Below are 15,110 nucleotides of genomic sequence, written 5' to 3'. Positions count from 1 at the left end.
TGTGAAAAACGACCGCGTACCATGATTTGGCATCGTTATGTTTAACGGGTTTTGTGGTGAATCGGGGATTATATTCTGAGTAAGGGGAGCTCGGAAAAAGTTCCTGGAGCCTGTACTACCAAACAACTCAATTTTGGATTCGTCTGACTACAATAAGTTTCGTCATTTAGCCAAGGGCCAGGAGCCATTCTCTTTTGCAAATTATATGAGAGCTTCCACGTGTTTCTATTTGAGTAGCGATACTTTTCGTGGACTTCTGACAAATAAATTATTTCTGCCTAAACACCTAGGAACAGTTTCAGTATTAACTGACAAATTTAGTTCGTCAAGGATGCTCTTGACTGATACAAAGGGATTAATTTTGCAGTAGCGTACTATATTGCGATCGTAAGCAGTCGGTGTTTTGTGCTTTTTTCCACGAGTTTCATTTTAACTTCCATAATTTAAGGCATTTGCTATCATTTGAGGAGAGCATTTTACGATTTCTTGGATCTCTTTATAAGTTTTTCCTAGTTTTCTCAATTTTTTTATTGTTTTCCGATTTTCCTCTGTACAATGATTTCCTCCACTCACTTAAGAAAAACCCAATGATTAAATAAAATAATAACTAATTTAAATTGCTGCTAGATTATGGAACTATACTTACTTTTCTAATTTTGTGCAAATTTTTTATGTTAAGCACTATTTTGAAAACGAAATATCTAACACTCCTATTATTTTGTGGAAAGCAATAACAAGTGTTCCCTAGAACTAGCAAGGCAGAATCAGAATAGCGATCATCCCAATAAAAAATTGTTTCGTATTTTAATGCTATTGTTCCGCGTCATTTACATGTGATCTAAAAAAGTTATGCACTTAAACATATTTTTTATATGGGCACTCCTATTATTTTGTGGACAACTGTACCTACGTTGTAGTGGGTTCGATACAAATGAGCAACTTGAAAACATGGAGTTGCGCAGCAACGTCCCGCCGATCATTTATCTTTATACTTTACAAGGTATCCGAAGTTTCCTTTTGAGTGTTCAGGGTATACAAATCGTTAATAACAATGGAAAGTAGATGTGAGATTTTTTTTTTTTTTGAGGTTGTAAGCCACAGAAATAAGAACGCCAGGCCGTTTTCATATATTTTATAATTTTTAATAAATTTATTTCGATTTATGCAGTTTGAGGGAAAGCGTAACAAATTGTGGAAAAAATACTTATTCAATATTTAGTTATTAATATTGTGTTTAGCTTATTTATGTGCGTTGTTGTTGCATATTACAGACAATATGCATACACATATGCATGTATGTGAGTGTAAGTAGAACAGTATTGTATATATGTATGGGTATGTATGCCCACATTTATAACTTCACTTTTCAGACTGGGTTTCGTCGGAGTTTTATGCGAATGTTTCGGGTGCCATGCCGCTACTTCTGTTACATCCGTATGTGTATATGTATGTATGTATATGTGTGTAAGTTTTAAGTTTGCTGCTTGCAACTCTTATTCGCAAGTGATTTGGTTTCGTTCAGTAGATTATATGATTATTTTAAATAGTTGTGTTGTTGTATTTATGCAGCTTTGCTGCCTTAACCTGCGTGTGAATGCTGCATAAGGATACTTGAAGGTGTTGCCTTTAAGTATTATTTTATTCTAAATTAATTGCATCGGTTTTATGAGCTTCTGGCTGCATTTTGTTCTGTTTCATCCACTTTGCATTGCCTTAATTGATGTTTTATATTGTTTATATACCATATTTTATTATTATTTGTAATATTTTGAAAAAATTGTTTAAACTAATTTATACATATGTACATACGTGTATATACATACATGTGTATAGAGCTTACGTACGATTCTTTTGCATAAAAATAAATGCCTTTCGAAAATAGTACTAACGCGCTTGAAACCATTTCACAACGTAAACATTCGAGTATCTGTGTGACTTTCGTTTTCTATTTTATTGTGTTCGCTTATGTTTCAGTATATACTTATATATTTTTTTAATTAAGCACTGCTGTTATATTATTAAACACATGTTTTTTCTTTGAAGTATAAATGCTATATTGAAATTGTATTTATGTCGTTATTGTTGCCGACATTTTTATTAAAATCGGCTCATCTTTGGCTATTTTAAGTTTTTAAGTCCTATTACGGTTTTGTTGTCAAACTTTAACTTTTTTGGAGTATTACGGGTTTCAACTATGTGTCAGTGTGGTTGACTAGAATATCAAAAAACTACAACTGCCAAAAAGCAAACGTTTATTTACGAAAAATATTAATAGAAAATGGAAAATGGAATGGGTAAATAAACTAATATACTTGTATATATCGTTACCTAAAATGCAAAATAACGTAACATCATTCTTCAAAAGTTTTCAGGAGAAGAAAAAGACGGTATAAAACAGAAAGTCTTCTTATAGAAAAAAAATTAAATTTGCTTGCAACTTGATGTTGTATATATATATATATCTGAGGGTAGAAACTGAAAATTTTTTAGATATACATACATATATGTATGTAATATGGTTTAGTGCATCATAATCAATAAGAAACTTAATTTCAATTTTTTTGATGATACGTTGTTTTGCATTTTAGGTAACGATATATTTTCAAAACTATTTTAATGGTTTATTTAATTTAACTTATCTAGCACCAAAACATAGAAAGGTGAACAATTTGTTGAGCTTGTGGAAACAAATCTCGAAACTGGAAAAGGCAAGCTACAATTTGGAAAAAAAATAAAGGACAAAGAATCGATACAAATTATTTTCATTTTGAGTAAAATTTTTGAAGCGTTTCTATTCAGTCATTTGTGTACTATCCACTACTATTAATCGTATTGTTTTGATTTTTCGTTTAAAAATTTTCAGTTGTTTAATTATCTGTCAAATATTCACTTTCTAATTTCTGGCAATACCAATGAAACTTCAGATGAAAATAGTTGAAGTTCTTAATACCAAAAGAGGGTTTAAATGATCTGAACTTTAATTACTTTAACTTCAACTTAACTTAACTGAGTGCAGTTGCAAACCGTAATCAGGATAATTATTTAAAGTTATTGATAAAATACAACAAAGCTTCGATTCAAAATCCGTTCCGATGTCATTAAGTGTCGTGCCTGTTTCCCCGAATATTTTTCAATATTCTTGGTTGGTAATTTCATAGTTCTCGACAGCAAAAGTAATTTAGTTTTAAAGAAAAGAAAAGAAAACATTAACTTCTTTTATATTTCAAAAATTATTAAAGACCTTTTTCTTGAGTTTGATCGGTCAGTTTAAACGACAGCTATATGCCATGTTGGTCCGATCTGAACAATAAAAACTTTTCTACACAAGGACATGAGTTAGACCGATCAGTGTGTGTGACAACGCTATATTTGCTATATTTGACCGCAAGCGGCGGTTCTGACAGAGGCTTCTTGATGTAAAAAGGACGTAGGCAAACAAACTGAGGGAGTAATTCGGTATATAACACACACAAGAACACAACTAAATAAACTCAACTCATCATAATGTACAAGTATATACTTTACAAGGTCGACGTTTCCTTTTAGAGTTACAGACATCGTGGCAAATTCAGTAAACCTTTTCACGGTATAAAAACTACGTCTGTTGCGCTCCACTCAATTAAACAACTCAACTATATAGCATTTAAACTAGAATTGTAAATTGAAATTGCATTGATTAGAACGAAAAGTCATGGATATAAGTATGATTATTTCTAAGGAATGTCTGGCTGCTCGCCAATCCGCATTATTGGTCAACGATCCTTCAGCATTATTCATATTGAAATTATGCAAAACCCTATAAATGTTTCAGACTTGCTTGGCAGCCAGTATTTAAATAGATATTTTAGGTTACGCCCGTCGAACAAAGTTACTTCCTTCTCATTTTTGATAACAGGAAGTTGCACATACTTAGTTTAAATATTGAAGTTACAGCCGCTTCTTTCCCAGATTTATTTAAAGTAACTTCATTTCATATACCAAAAAGTAACTAACTAATTGATTTTAAACTTTTTCAAATTTCAGTGAGTTCTTTTAGAGCCATAGGTGTATGCAGGTTGTTTTCATTTTGATCGCTGAATTCCACAAAAGCCAATTACTGGGTGAAGTCAAAACGCAACTAACAGAATAAATATTAATTGATATTATCAACAGTTAACCTTAGCGGCTATAATAAAGAGAGCACAAGTTCAAAAATGAAATAAATTTGAGTTTTTGCTAATAACAACAATAACATTTAGCAATAAAAAGCCAACTTGGTTAGTCCAATTTGGTTTGTGGAACTTTTGATGATGTGATTTTAATGTTCATTCATCAGTTTGTTTTGCCCGCTGATCGCAGCTTGCCTTTTACAGTTAGAGCGCAATTGTTATTTTTGTTGCCTTTACCATTTATATTTTTGCATATTTACTTGTATTCGAATATTTATTGCTGTCATTATTTTTGTTTATTTTAACTTTGTTTTGTGACTGTGTGAGTAAGCGGGTGTGTATGTATACATGAAATTTAGAGACTTCGCACGTTTGAGTACTTTTACTCTTTAGCTACTTTACATGGCATTCGCTTAATTTTCTGCACCGTTATTTGCGCTATTATAATTCCTAATTTGATTTGCATGTGTAATTTCATTGTTCTTGTTCTTGCTACATTGTATAACTTCTTTGTTTTATAAAATATTCGCCTAACTACATTATATTGTTTACCAACAATACATACTCGTTCTCTTTTAAGCAATTATATTGTTTAATATACATACATATTTATTTTATGTGTCAATAATGTTCACATCGATCCTATTTGTGTTTTGTATAATAATTCATAGGTTTAAATATAAAATGTCTACTTACATATGTATATATAAAATAAATTAAATTACATATGATATATTCCAAAAACTAAGTATAATCATTTAAAGTAAGTGAAATGTGTTCAAAATCCATTTTAATTAATTGTTAAAATATTTAAATTGTGTTTACCCGTAATTTTTGTGGAACGAAAGTTCAAAAGGTTCCGTTTTAAAAGCATTACAAGGTGCAAAGCGTCTATGCGGAGTGGCGTCAAAGCTTTTCGACTGCATAATTCAACACCGTTTAAATGCTTTGACCTTAGAGTATTTAAACAATTCTTAATTAATGCTTCAAAGTGGCATTGTCATTTGAGTATTCGGCTTCGAATAAATACCTTAAACGAGTATACATTCTTATATTAGTTTGCTGATTATTTTGGTGACTTTTTAGTAATACTTTACCAAGCATTATTATTTGTTTATTGCAATTTATTTTTTTTTATTTTTAAAATATATGTAATTAAGCGATATATTATTAATACTTCCGCATTATAGGCAGGGTTGCAAATAACTCATTAAAAAATAATTGAATTGAAATTTTTTTTGTATTTTATAATGTCGAAAAACTTAATTAAAAATAAGTTTTAAATTTTTAAGCCCAAGTGATGTATAGAAAAGAAACTAGATAAAATACGGGTTAAAAAAAAAATCCGGATTAAAATTTTATTTTTAATTTTTAACTTCAAATTCCTCATCGATAAATTTAAAAAATGTAATTCCAATCATATAACTAAGAATTAAAAAAAACTCTGTTAGAATTAACATTTTTTCGTGTTCGCTTACTTCGTATTCTACCATTTTGAACTAAAGCTTAGTAGAGAGCCATAAATTAACTCTCTAGAGCAAACTTACATATTCTGATTAATTATATTTTATTAATTCTGAATTCTGTTTTGGCTATTATAAATTAAGTGTTTAATTTTTACTAATAAATTCAAAATAAAATTTGAAAGTTTCCTGTAATAAAAAATTCAAAATTTAATTTTTTATCTCGGATCTTGGAAACCCAACTTTTGTTCTATTTAAAGAATTATTATAGAATTTTAAAATATTTTTCAAACAACTATGCCTTTCGGTAGTCTATAAGGAATATATACATATATATATATTTTCTGTGTAAAGGTTTCCTTCTGCTCGGAAGTATCATTTAGCGAGCATATAATGCAAGTGAATTGAAATTAAAAGGCAATGCGACTTTAATATGGCACCTGAATAAGACGTATCGACACATCAGCTTTGCTAAAGCGAGTGTTGTAATCACTCGTGTTTTTTTGCAAGGTGGCATCATCAAATGCCTAAACAACCAAAGACATTATTGCCAGCCCTTAAGTTATGTCCACCACACCTAACAAACTTAATTTCGTTCATGACCCCACGAACTAAATTATTTTTGTATCGAGCGCACTGTCATAATCTCTATTTCCTGCGAGTTTTGCCATAATTTTGTGTTTATGCACGTCGAGCACCTTGTTTTGTGGTAAAAATTACTATTAGTTAGAAATAATATATAAAACTCTCAAATATCTCCTTTCTCTGCTATATACAATCTTTCAAGGAATTTTCACTTTTAACTTGGAATACATATATTTTTCACTTGACTATTTGTTTGTTAAATAGTATTTTGTATATGTATGTATATAATATGCATAAATTGTATGTTTTTAAAGTCAAGCATGTTATTTTTATTATTTTTACGTTTTAATTTTTGTTATAGCATATGGTTAAAGAGTTGCGAAAGAGTTCAAAAATACAAAACTTTGAGTATCTGGATTAAGACAGCAATTTATGTGAATGGCTTAGAATTTACAACATTTGTGGTTGGGGGTGTGGGTGTTCTTGTTATGGGTGTCGATGTGAGTTTCAATTTTAACGTATAAGTGTGGTAAGTATAACCTAATGGTGTGTTTCTGTGTGGGTGTAGAGAGTCAAAAGTTTACGAGAAACACCATCGAGATAAAGATTTAGTATTACCGTTAAATTTTTGTATAAATATCATCATTGTAATAGCTTTTTATGCATTAACTACCACGTGTGTATACTATAAATATTTATAGCTGCTTTCAATTGAGTTTAAATTGAATTGATAAATTCACCAACCGCTTAAATTACGAATAGTATAAGTATATAGTAGATGAGTTTAAATACTTTGCGCTTATAATATTTAGCATGTATACAATATATTTTTGTTGTTGTGTTTTAAAAATTATGGTTTAACTTTAAGACTTGCACAGTGAAAATATTTTTTTAACATATGTATATTTGCATGTATATAATAAGTTTGCTCCGCTCTTCCATGGTTAAGCAAATACAGTTATTTGTGTATTCTTACCTTTATCGCCTATGTTTTCAGTTTCGGTTTATCTTTTACATTTATTTTCTAAAGTTTAGACATATTCAATATATATATATAATTTAATATGAAAAGTTTAGTGCTTTTCATTTCATTTATGCTTAGATTTCTGCATTTGCCTTTATTGCATATATTTTATAAATTGTAATGAAAAGTTCTCTTATTTTAAGTTGCACTAAAATGCATTATCTCAATATATTGCATTCATAAAAATAGTACGATAATAATAAATAGTAGTCGTAGTATATGTAAGTAATTAGTAGTAGAAATAATGTTAACTTGTGTTTTTGGGCCATTTTTATTTTTTTATCGAAAAAAAAAACATTTTTTTTTAACATTTTGGCAACATTGCTTTTTAAACAGTTCATAAGGCTACTCGTACTGAAATGGAATTTCGGCTAAACTTAAATACAGGGTGGGACCGTTGCTGCTACTGCGTGCTATTTCAATATTTTTTCCATTGGAAGTAAAAAAGATTTCCATCAGCTTACAGGTACCAAAGAAAATCTCTAAACTGTAATGTATTTGTTACATAAGTTATGAGCACAATAATGAGAATAAACAAGCACGAGAAGACTAATGTTGTCGTGTTTACATGAAGGCCGTTATGTAAAACTATATTGTAACTCTATTTCCAGTCCTCGTGTAAAATAATTACTATTTCCATAACACAACTTAAGTGGTACAAGAGAACTTCTTACTAGATAACTCTCTTCGTAGATTAACATATCAATAGATAGGTTTTCATTAAAATTTTTTGGTTCTTAATTCTGCGTGCTGAGAAGAAGTATATCGTTAACTGGAAGAAACTAGTTAGGCTGGAGTAATTTTTATTAAAAATGTAAAAAACGCTTAGAGCTTAGTAAATATAAAGTTTACCTAAATTTAATGCGTTTACATTAGCATTAGCCTCGAATATAGCAGAGATTTGTAATTTACTCCTGTGAGATGTTTTATAAATTTGAAAAAATTTTATTTGCGATCACTTCGATGCACTGCCTTGTTAAGCACTTTCAAACAAATGTTTGGTAATGTGAAGTCGTTTATTATTGGCTGGTGCGGATAGATTGGACTACTAATATATAAAACATTATGTTCATATCTCTAATTTAGTTGAGTATAAAAATGTACACATTTAAAAATCGTTTCAAAAATATTACTATGTATATATTGGAGTATAATTGATGACAAAAATAATTTAGATAATTTCATGTACTAATTGATATAATTAATTTTATGTAGAATACAAACTTATTTACTAGTGTAACTTCCAAGGGCAATTGATTTGCGAAACTTAACTTTTTTTAGAAGACTCATCACAAGGCAATTTAAATTGTAATTTCTTTTCCTTTAATTTAATTATTATTTATTAATTATTAGTTTAATAATTGTTTTTTTTTTTTTTTTTTATTATTAAACAGTGGTATTTGAATTAAAATATCAAAGTTTTTTAAAAAATACGATACCACATACTTATGTACATATATGTATATCGATAATTTATTATTATGCCCATATTTTAAAACGACTTAAATCGACTTAGATAAATCGAAATGAATTTAAGGTATTTTAAACAATTTATTCGGAACCGGTAATCATATTTAGTACCTTAGACATGTGCTAACAATATGAAACAAATTTTTCGATAACATAGGTGTAAGTAATATTTCAAAGTCTTCCATAAATACAAAAGCGTAAGTCGAGCAAATTTAATATATTGCCGCTGCTGTTTGAGTTATATATTAAGGTTTTCAATTTAAAGTCTGACTTTTGAAATTGAGGCTCAACTTTCTTTTCGCAATTGAAATTCTTTCATCAAAATCTGAATAAATGAATATATATTTCTTTTGCAACTTATGTGTCTCCATATCTCAAATGTGAAATTATGAACTCGAGTGTAAATTTTTTCAAAAGACTATTAATGGTACTGTGCCTGCGCAAAATCACCAACTCGGGCACACGATACACCAACTCAGAAAACATTTTCGGTTTGTTTGCTGTAGCTATGAATTAAGAGTGCCTCAGAAATAACAGAGTCGTTGCACCAATTAATTAGTGCGACTTTAAAAATTTGGATTAGGTTATAATAAAGTGGATCAAAATTTGCCGAATGCATTTTGCATGTTGACTGGCTAATATTATAATAATATATAAAATATTTTTTTTTTTGTATTTTCTTCGAATTTCTATCGCTGAATTATAAACCTTAGTATGTTTTTTTCCTCAGTTAATTGTATTGTTTTATATTTTATTTGCTTCTAAGCATGTATCTGAATACAAAAATACGTTATCATTATAATTACGATATTGTTACGTCTTTTTTAGTTATATAAGCAGATATTTATTGTAAATGTAATAGTTCATGTATTTATTACTAACTATATATTAGTTAATATATTTTCTATCTGTTTGCTGATTTAAACATTAATTTAATATTTAATAGTTTATGTTGTGTTATCTTTGATTACAAAGTTCTTTCCATTCTTATCTATTGCCTTCCGCCATCATTATGCCACGAAATGCATATACCCCACTGAATATTTATACCCTTTCTCCCAATGCGCCACAAACGTCGACACATGGCAATAGCAGCAACTTATAAGAGATTTCGGCAGACGTCTAGCTAATGTTGTTGTTGATGCCGATGCATCGGGTGCCCGCAACCATCCGTCGGTCAACAGTCGATTATTCAATCAAGCATGAAGCCATCAACAGCGGCCATTAAAGCCAATGAATCCATCAAATTCTACTTGGTATGCTAGCGCCAATGTCGGCAAGGATGCTTGGTTATAAATATGAGCAGCCAACAAAAACGGCAGCAAATAGAATGCCATGCATAAAAGTTGAAAATATTCCTCGGCATAGCGCATACTTGGAAAGTATTTTTTACTGAATGCTGGCAAAGCATTCTAGCCACGAGTTTCGAGGTGCAGGCGGTATGACTGCTCATGTAGTTCTGCGCATAATAGAAGTATCGTCAATCGGAATGAACCGAAAGGCCAAATCGGCGCTTGTTGGAGAATCTTGCAGTCGTTAAAGCTTAGCAGCTGTGCCTGGCTAAAGCTAAAGGTGATTTTGTGTTGTATGCAAATTAAGTGACATTTTCAGCTGTTCATTGATAGCCTGCATGGCACTCCTGCGCCGAGTGCAAGCGAGCAATTTGAAGGCAACTTTTACTGACGATAATATGGTTCGCTTGATGGTCGCTGCATTGGCTTCTGAAACCTGCTATAACTTATTCATGTTGTCCTCAATTCTGCTCCCCTACTTATTGGCATGTGCTGCTGCTGCTGCTGTTATTGTTATTTATTTGATCTTTACGTTGACACTCACGACATCGCATCACTGCCTGCAAAACGTTGCCGACCCTCAATGCACTCCCTATTGCTATTAAATAATTCACCTAAGCGTAAACAACTGGTCCAGTTGCAACTCTTTCGTTTTCTCATTTTCTACTGCAAGTGCACATGCGGCGTTTTGGCGCTACTGTCGGCTCGTTAACTTGACTGGCACTTCATTGATAGCTGTTCAGCAATGTTGATATTATTTGTTGTTCTGCTGCGCCACCATATTCGGCGCCTTGTAGAAGGTTTGCACGAATTCCGAGAGGCTGTAGACGGTGCCGGGTCCTTTGCCCGCATTCATGCAGATAAAGTCACCCAAACTATGCGCATTGCCTGGAGGTGGAGAGATGTTGATAAAAATATATGAAATGAAATTCAAACCCAATAACATTATAATCGAATCGTAAATGAAAAATAAATGCCTGAAATGCCTTACTGTTTGACTGTATGGGCGGGTATGACGGCGGTGGCTTTATCCAACTGCCATCTGGCCTTCGCATGTGGCGGCGGTCGGATGAAAATTCACTTAGATATGTTTCTGCGGGTATGACTCTGAAGTACCTGCAAATAAAATGATAATGATGCAAATGTTATCAGATGCTATAATATATTAAATATTTCAATAAGTTAATGCGGAATGCACAATTTTTCAATTCTATCAACCCAATAAGACGATATAAATGAAATTTGCAAACTAGCTAATTGTTTCAAGAAATCAATATTTTTCTTCGATATACATAAGAAAACATGCATAAGCAAATACTGGGGCTTCTATTTGTGGATTTTATAACTATCTCGAGGATACCCAAAAGTGGGCACCAGCTCAAGTGAGGCCTACTTAATAAATCTAATGTTTTTCAGTGTATCTTTTATTGTTTGTGTAGTAAAATTTTGGTCATTTGCTCGATATTCTTGCGGATTTATTGGTACACTCATTTATTTCTGAACTTTTTTGATTTATAAGTTCTGTAACTTGTCCAATTCCTGGATAGCGTCTAGAATTATTGACGAAATTCACTGAACTCCAGAGCTACCTCCCTATATAAATCGATTCCTACGTTTTCCTAAGTTTTTCAACCGAATATGAAGATCTGAATATGTTTTTCCAAATATAGAAGACAATTGCACATAGTTTTTCTAGCTTCATCATTTAAAATGCTTTTTTAATGACTAAAGGGCATTAATTATCTATTAAATTCATCAGAAGATACGCGTATTTGACGTAATTTCGTAGATTTTTTCTGCAACAATTGTTGGATGGAGGTATCGTGTTTTTCTTCGCGGTTCCCGCCATGCTTATAACGTCCATTTTCCGATGCAATTTGACATCCCACAAACCACGGGAAATTTAGTACAAACATTTTCTTAATGCCATCTATTCTACGATCTAAACCGCATAACTACTCACCTGTGATGTTCCGGTCTCAGCGCAAGATCCGAGCGAAACGTTTCTGTTACGTACTTGTGAAAATATGTAGGAAAAGGTAGTGTCGTGTCCAAGTCAAACACCAAGCAGCGATTTGGCGATGGATTGTGCATAAAGAAGACGTGGTAGTCCTAGAAGAAATAAAATATAAATTTAGTGCAAAACGCTGTAAATTTATTTGAAATGCATATCTATATTACGTGGAACAGTAAGAATACAGTTATATGTAGGTGCCTAAATAGACGTATACTCAAACAAGCCTTCACATATACATATATGTAAAAAAGTTGTAATGCAGAAAAGAAAGAATCTAACGAAAAAATAATAATAAACTGCATTACATATTCGTGATGCGGGGTTTGACAAGGCTACAACTGGTAGCGGTAATAGGCGGACAAAAACACAGAGCCCAAGGGGACTTAAGACTGGCACGAAAGAGAAGTACTGTAACAGCAAATATACACGCTCACATAAAAAGAAAGAACATTTATAAAAACATATACTTCTAAATATATAAGCACGAGTGTAGATTTTTTAAGGTAAATGCTGGATGAATTTTTTGCTCGCTCTGTAATTGTAGTTGTGAACATTAACGCCGACGGGTATTTTGTGCACATGCCACGTTCAACATGCTATACGCCATTTACACGCTAAAATAACAACAAATAACGGCTACTGGTGTGGTGTGTATGATGCTCATTGAGCCATTGCGCCATTCGCCACAAACTTCCCTCGCCGACCGTAAAATTGGCGCGCCTTCAAGCTTATACTGGCCTCGGCATGTCAGCCATCAAGCACATAATTTCTTTATTTTATTAGTAGACAAATTCGCAAAATTCACGAATAACCTCCAATTGCTGCTAGCCAGCCTAACTACGCGCTTGCAGGCCCCACTGAAATTGCCTTTTCCATTTAGGTCCGGCTCTTCATGTGCATTTGCTATTTTACTCTGTTTTTTTTTTGTATTTTTTTCTTGTGCTCCGAAAAGTAGGCAAAGAAGAAACTCGAGGGCGGCTACTTAGAGTACGTAGTTAGCCAATATGACTTTATTAATGCATGCACGGGAAAGGTTAAGTGTATTCATGAGATTTTACTTCTACGTAAAAAATTTTACGAACAAACCAAGCGCCCATAGAATTGTGAACGGCCAAGGATAAGCTTAGAACACGCAGAATAAGCAATCAGCCAACAAGTCAGAACAGCCGAGCAAGGGCGCTAGGCGACGCCACACATTTCTTATTTGCCCTTTTCCGTGCTGCGAGCCAACATACCAAATCGCCACCGAATTTTCACGGAATTGCAACTACAGTAACAATACATGAAGCTTTGTGTGACCCTGGCCACGTAGTCGTATCTACTTTTCGCTAATAAAATTGAAGCAGAACATACATCACTCTCCAGTCATCTCACCAGCGAACGCGTTCGCCGAGTAAATTCATACATAATTGATGACGCCGATCGGTTGTGATGGCCTGGTCACAGCCTCTGTCTGAAATGCAGCTGCTCTGCAGCACGGGGTGGTAGTCACCGGTGTAACTGCAATGCCTTTTCTAACCAGCCCTTCATCGACTAGCGCTGCCAATAAAGTCTTCTATCATTTCGCGCTTGTGTTGTGTATTTAATGTTTGACAGTCACCGGATGCAACTGACTAATGAATTCGAACGTTGCTTTTCAGTGAATACGTAGTACATTAAGTACTTCAAACAAATACAGCGTGACCTTTATTTGGAGAGAAAAGTAAAAGTGAAAAACGGCCGCATTTGCTGTCCTAATTTTAAGAATTTAGAAATCTCTTTATGGTGTCTATTAGCAATTTCAAAGAGAATTTAAAGTCAAAACCATTCAATGCTTATATGTATGAAAGTGATTCACAAGGTTCGGGTCGATTTGAGGATTGTATCACACCACGGCCTCAAAAAAGCTAATATTATTATTTAACAGTAATGAGTTTTGTGTGATTAAAAACTTTAAAGGGGAAAAATCATAAGGGTCCATCCAGAGTGATTAAAGTAGATCATGCTTTGACGAATTATTCTGGAAGTAAAGAAAAAAAACTCGAATTTCTTTATTTCATTCATTACCACTTATTTTACTATTATGTCAATAGAATCATGGTTGTAGAAAACTAAAGTATGCTTTAAACCAAACGAAGGTCGGTTTTTGGCAAATTCTAGAAGTCCAAATGATACAACTAATTTTGTGCCAAGAAGAGGCGGATTTACCGCAACATCTTTCCATAAATCATCTGAATTTTGACCTATCTTAATATCCCTATTAGGAAGGATGATATTATTTCGAAGAGTCGTTTCGGCCATTTTTAATAAGTCGTGATCTGTAATTCTTTTTCATTGTATTCAGTAATGTTTGAAATTTCATCATCGAAAGATGAAACGCAAGAACAACGTTTACAAATTAATCAATTTTATTACCAAAATAATCGTTCTCCAATTGCAAGAATTCCTCGCTATTCGTCGAATTGTTAAGAACTTCGAGCACACATGTCTTTTCATAATGTGCAAATGCCAATAAGACCCGCTCGAAGTAATGAAAAAATCGTCGCCGTTCAGGCAAGTGTTGCTGAAAACCGCATTTAGTCGATTCTAAGATGTTCTCAAGTATTGAGACTGCCTCAAACTCTAACCTAACGGATTTTGAGAAAATTTGGGCTTACATCCGTATAAAATTGTTCTCACTTAAGAACTGAAGCCATTGGACCTCCGTAAATGTGGTGAATTTGCTAAAATGTGGTGCGAAGAAAATCCGCAAATTATTCAAGAAAAAAAATGTCATTCACCTAAATTGACAGTTTGGTAAGGTTTTTGGTCTGGTGGAATCATTGGTCCTTTCGAAATGAAGCTAGTGACACCGTTATTGTCAATGGAGAGCGGTATAGATCGATAATAACCAACTGTTTATGGTTGCAATTGGAAGAAGGTGATCGTACCACACACCACGTACAACTATGTCCTTTTTCCCAAACGTCTATAGTTGATGACAGTGGGAGAAGTGGTCGTTCTAATGTGGTTCAAACCAATACATACAATGTCAAGGGATTCCATATATCAACCGGATCAATGTCAAGACTGATTCGAGATGATCTCTATACGAAAATCTACCGTCAATAAATTTAACAGATAAAAAAATGT

The 15,110-nt window shown here is 32.6% G+C and overlaps 1 protein-coding gene across 7 annotated transcripts in view; it reads right to left on the bottom strand.

The window, feature by feature from the left end:
• Window positions 1-1,252: 1,252 nt before the first annotated feature.
• LOC126755245 (protein N-terminal glutamine amidohydrolase) overlaps window positions 1,253-15,110 on the bottom strand; it is a 51,908-nt gene continuing 38,050 nt past the window's right edge. For all 7 annotated transcript variants that reach the window (XM_050467674.1, XM_050467673.1, XM_050467671.1 and 4 more), the window contains 3 exons: window positions 11,946-12,094; window positions 10,974-11,098; window positions 1,253-10,870 (listed from right to left, as the gene is read on the bottom strand). In XM_050467674.1, coding sequence (XP_050323631.1) covers window positions 10,737-10,870; window positions 10,974-11,098; window positions 11,946-12,094 — 408 coding nt within the window. In that variant the 3' untranslated portion in view covers window positions 1,253-10,736. The remainder of the gene's footprint in view (window positions 10,871-10,973; window positions 11,099-11,945; window positions 12,095-15,110) is intronic.

The sequence above is a fragment of the Bactrocera neohumeralis genome, chromosome 4 (assembly GCF_024586455.1).
Source record: "Bactrocera neohumeralis isolate Rockhampton chromosome 4, APGP_CSIRO_Bneo_wtdbg2-racon-allhic-juicebox.fasta_v2, whole genome shotgun sequence".
Taxonomy (NCBI): domain Eukaryota; kingdom Metazoa; phylum Arthropoda; class Insecta; order Diptera; family Tephritidae; genus Bactrocera; species Bactrocera neohumeralis.
This window is presented reverse-complemented; position numbering and strand designations above follow the sequence as displayed.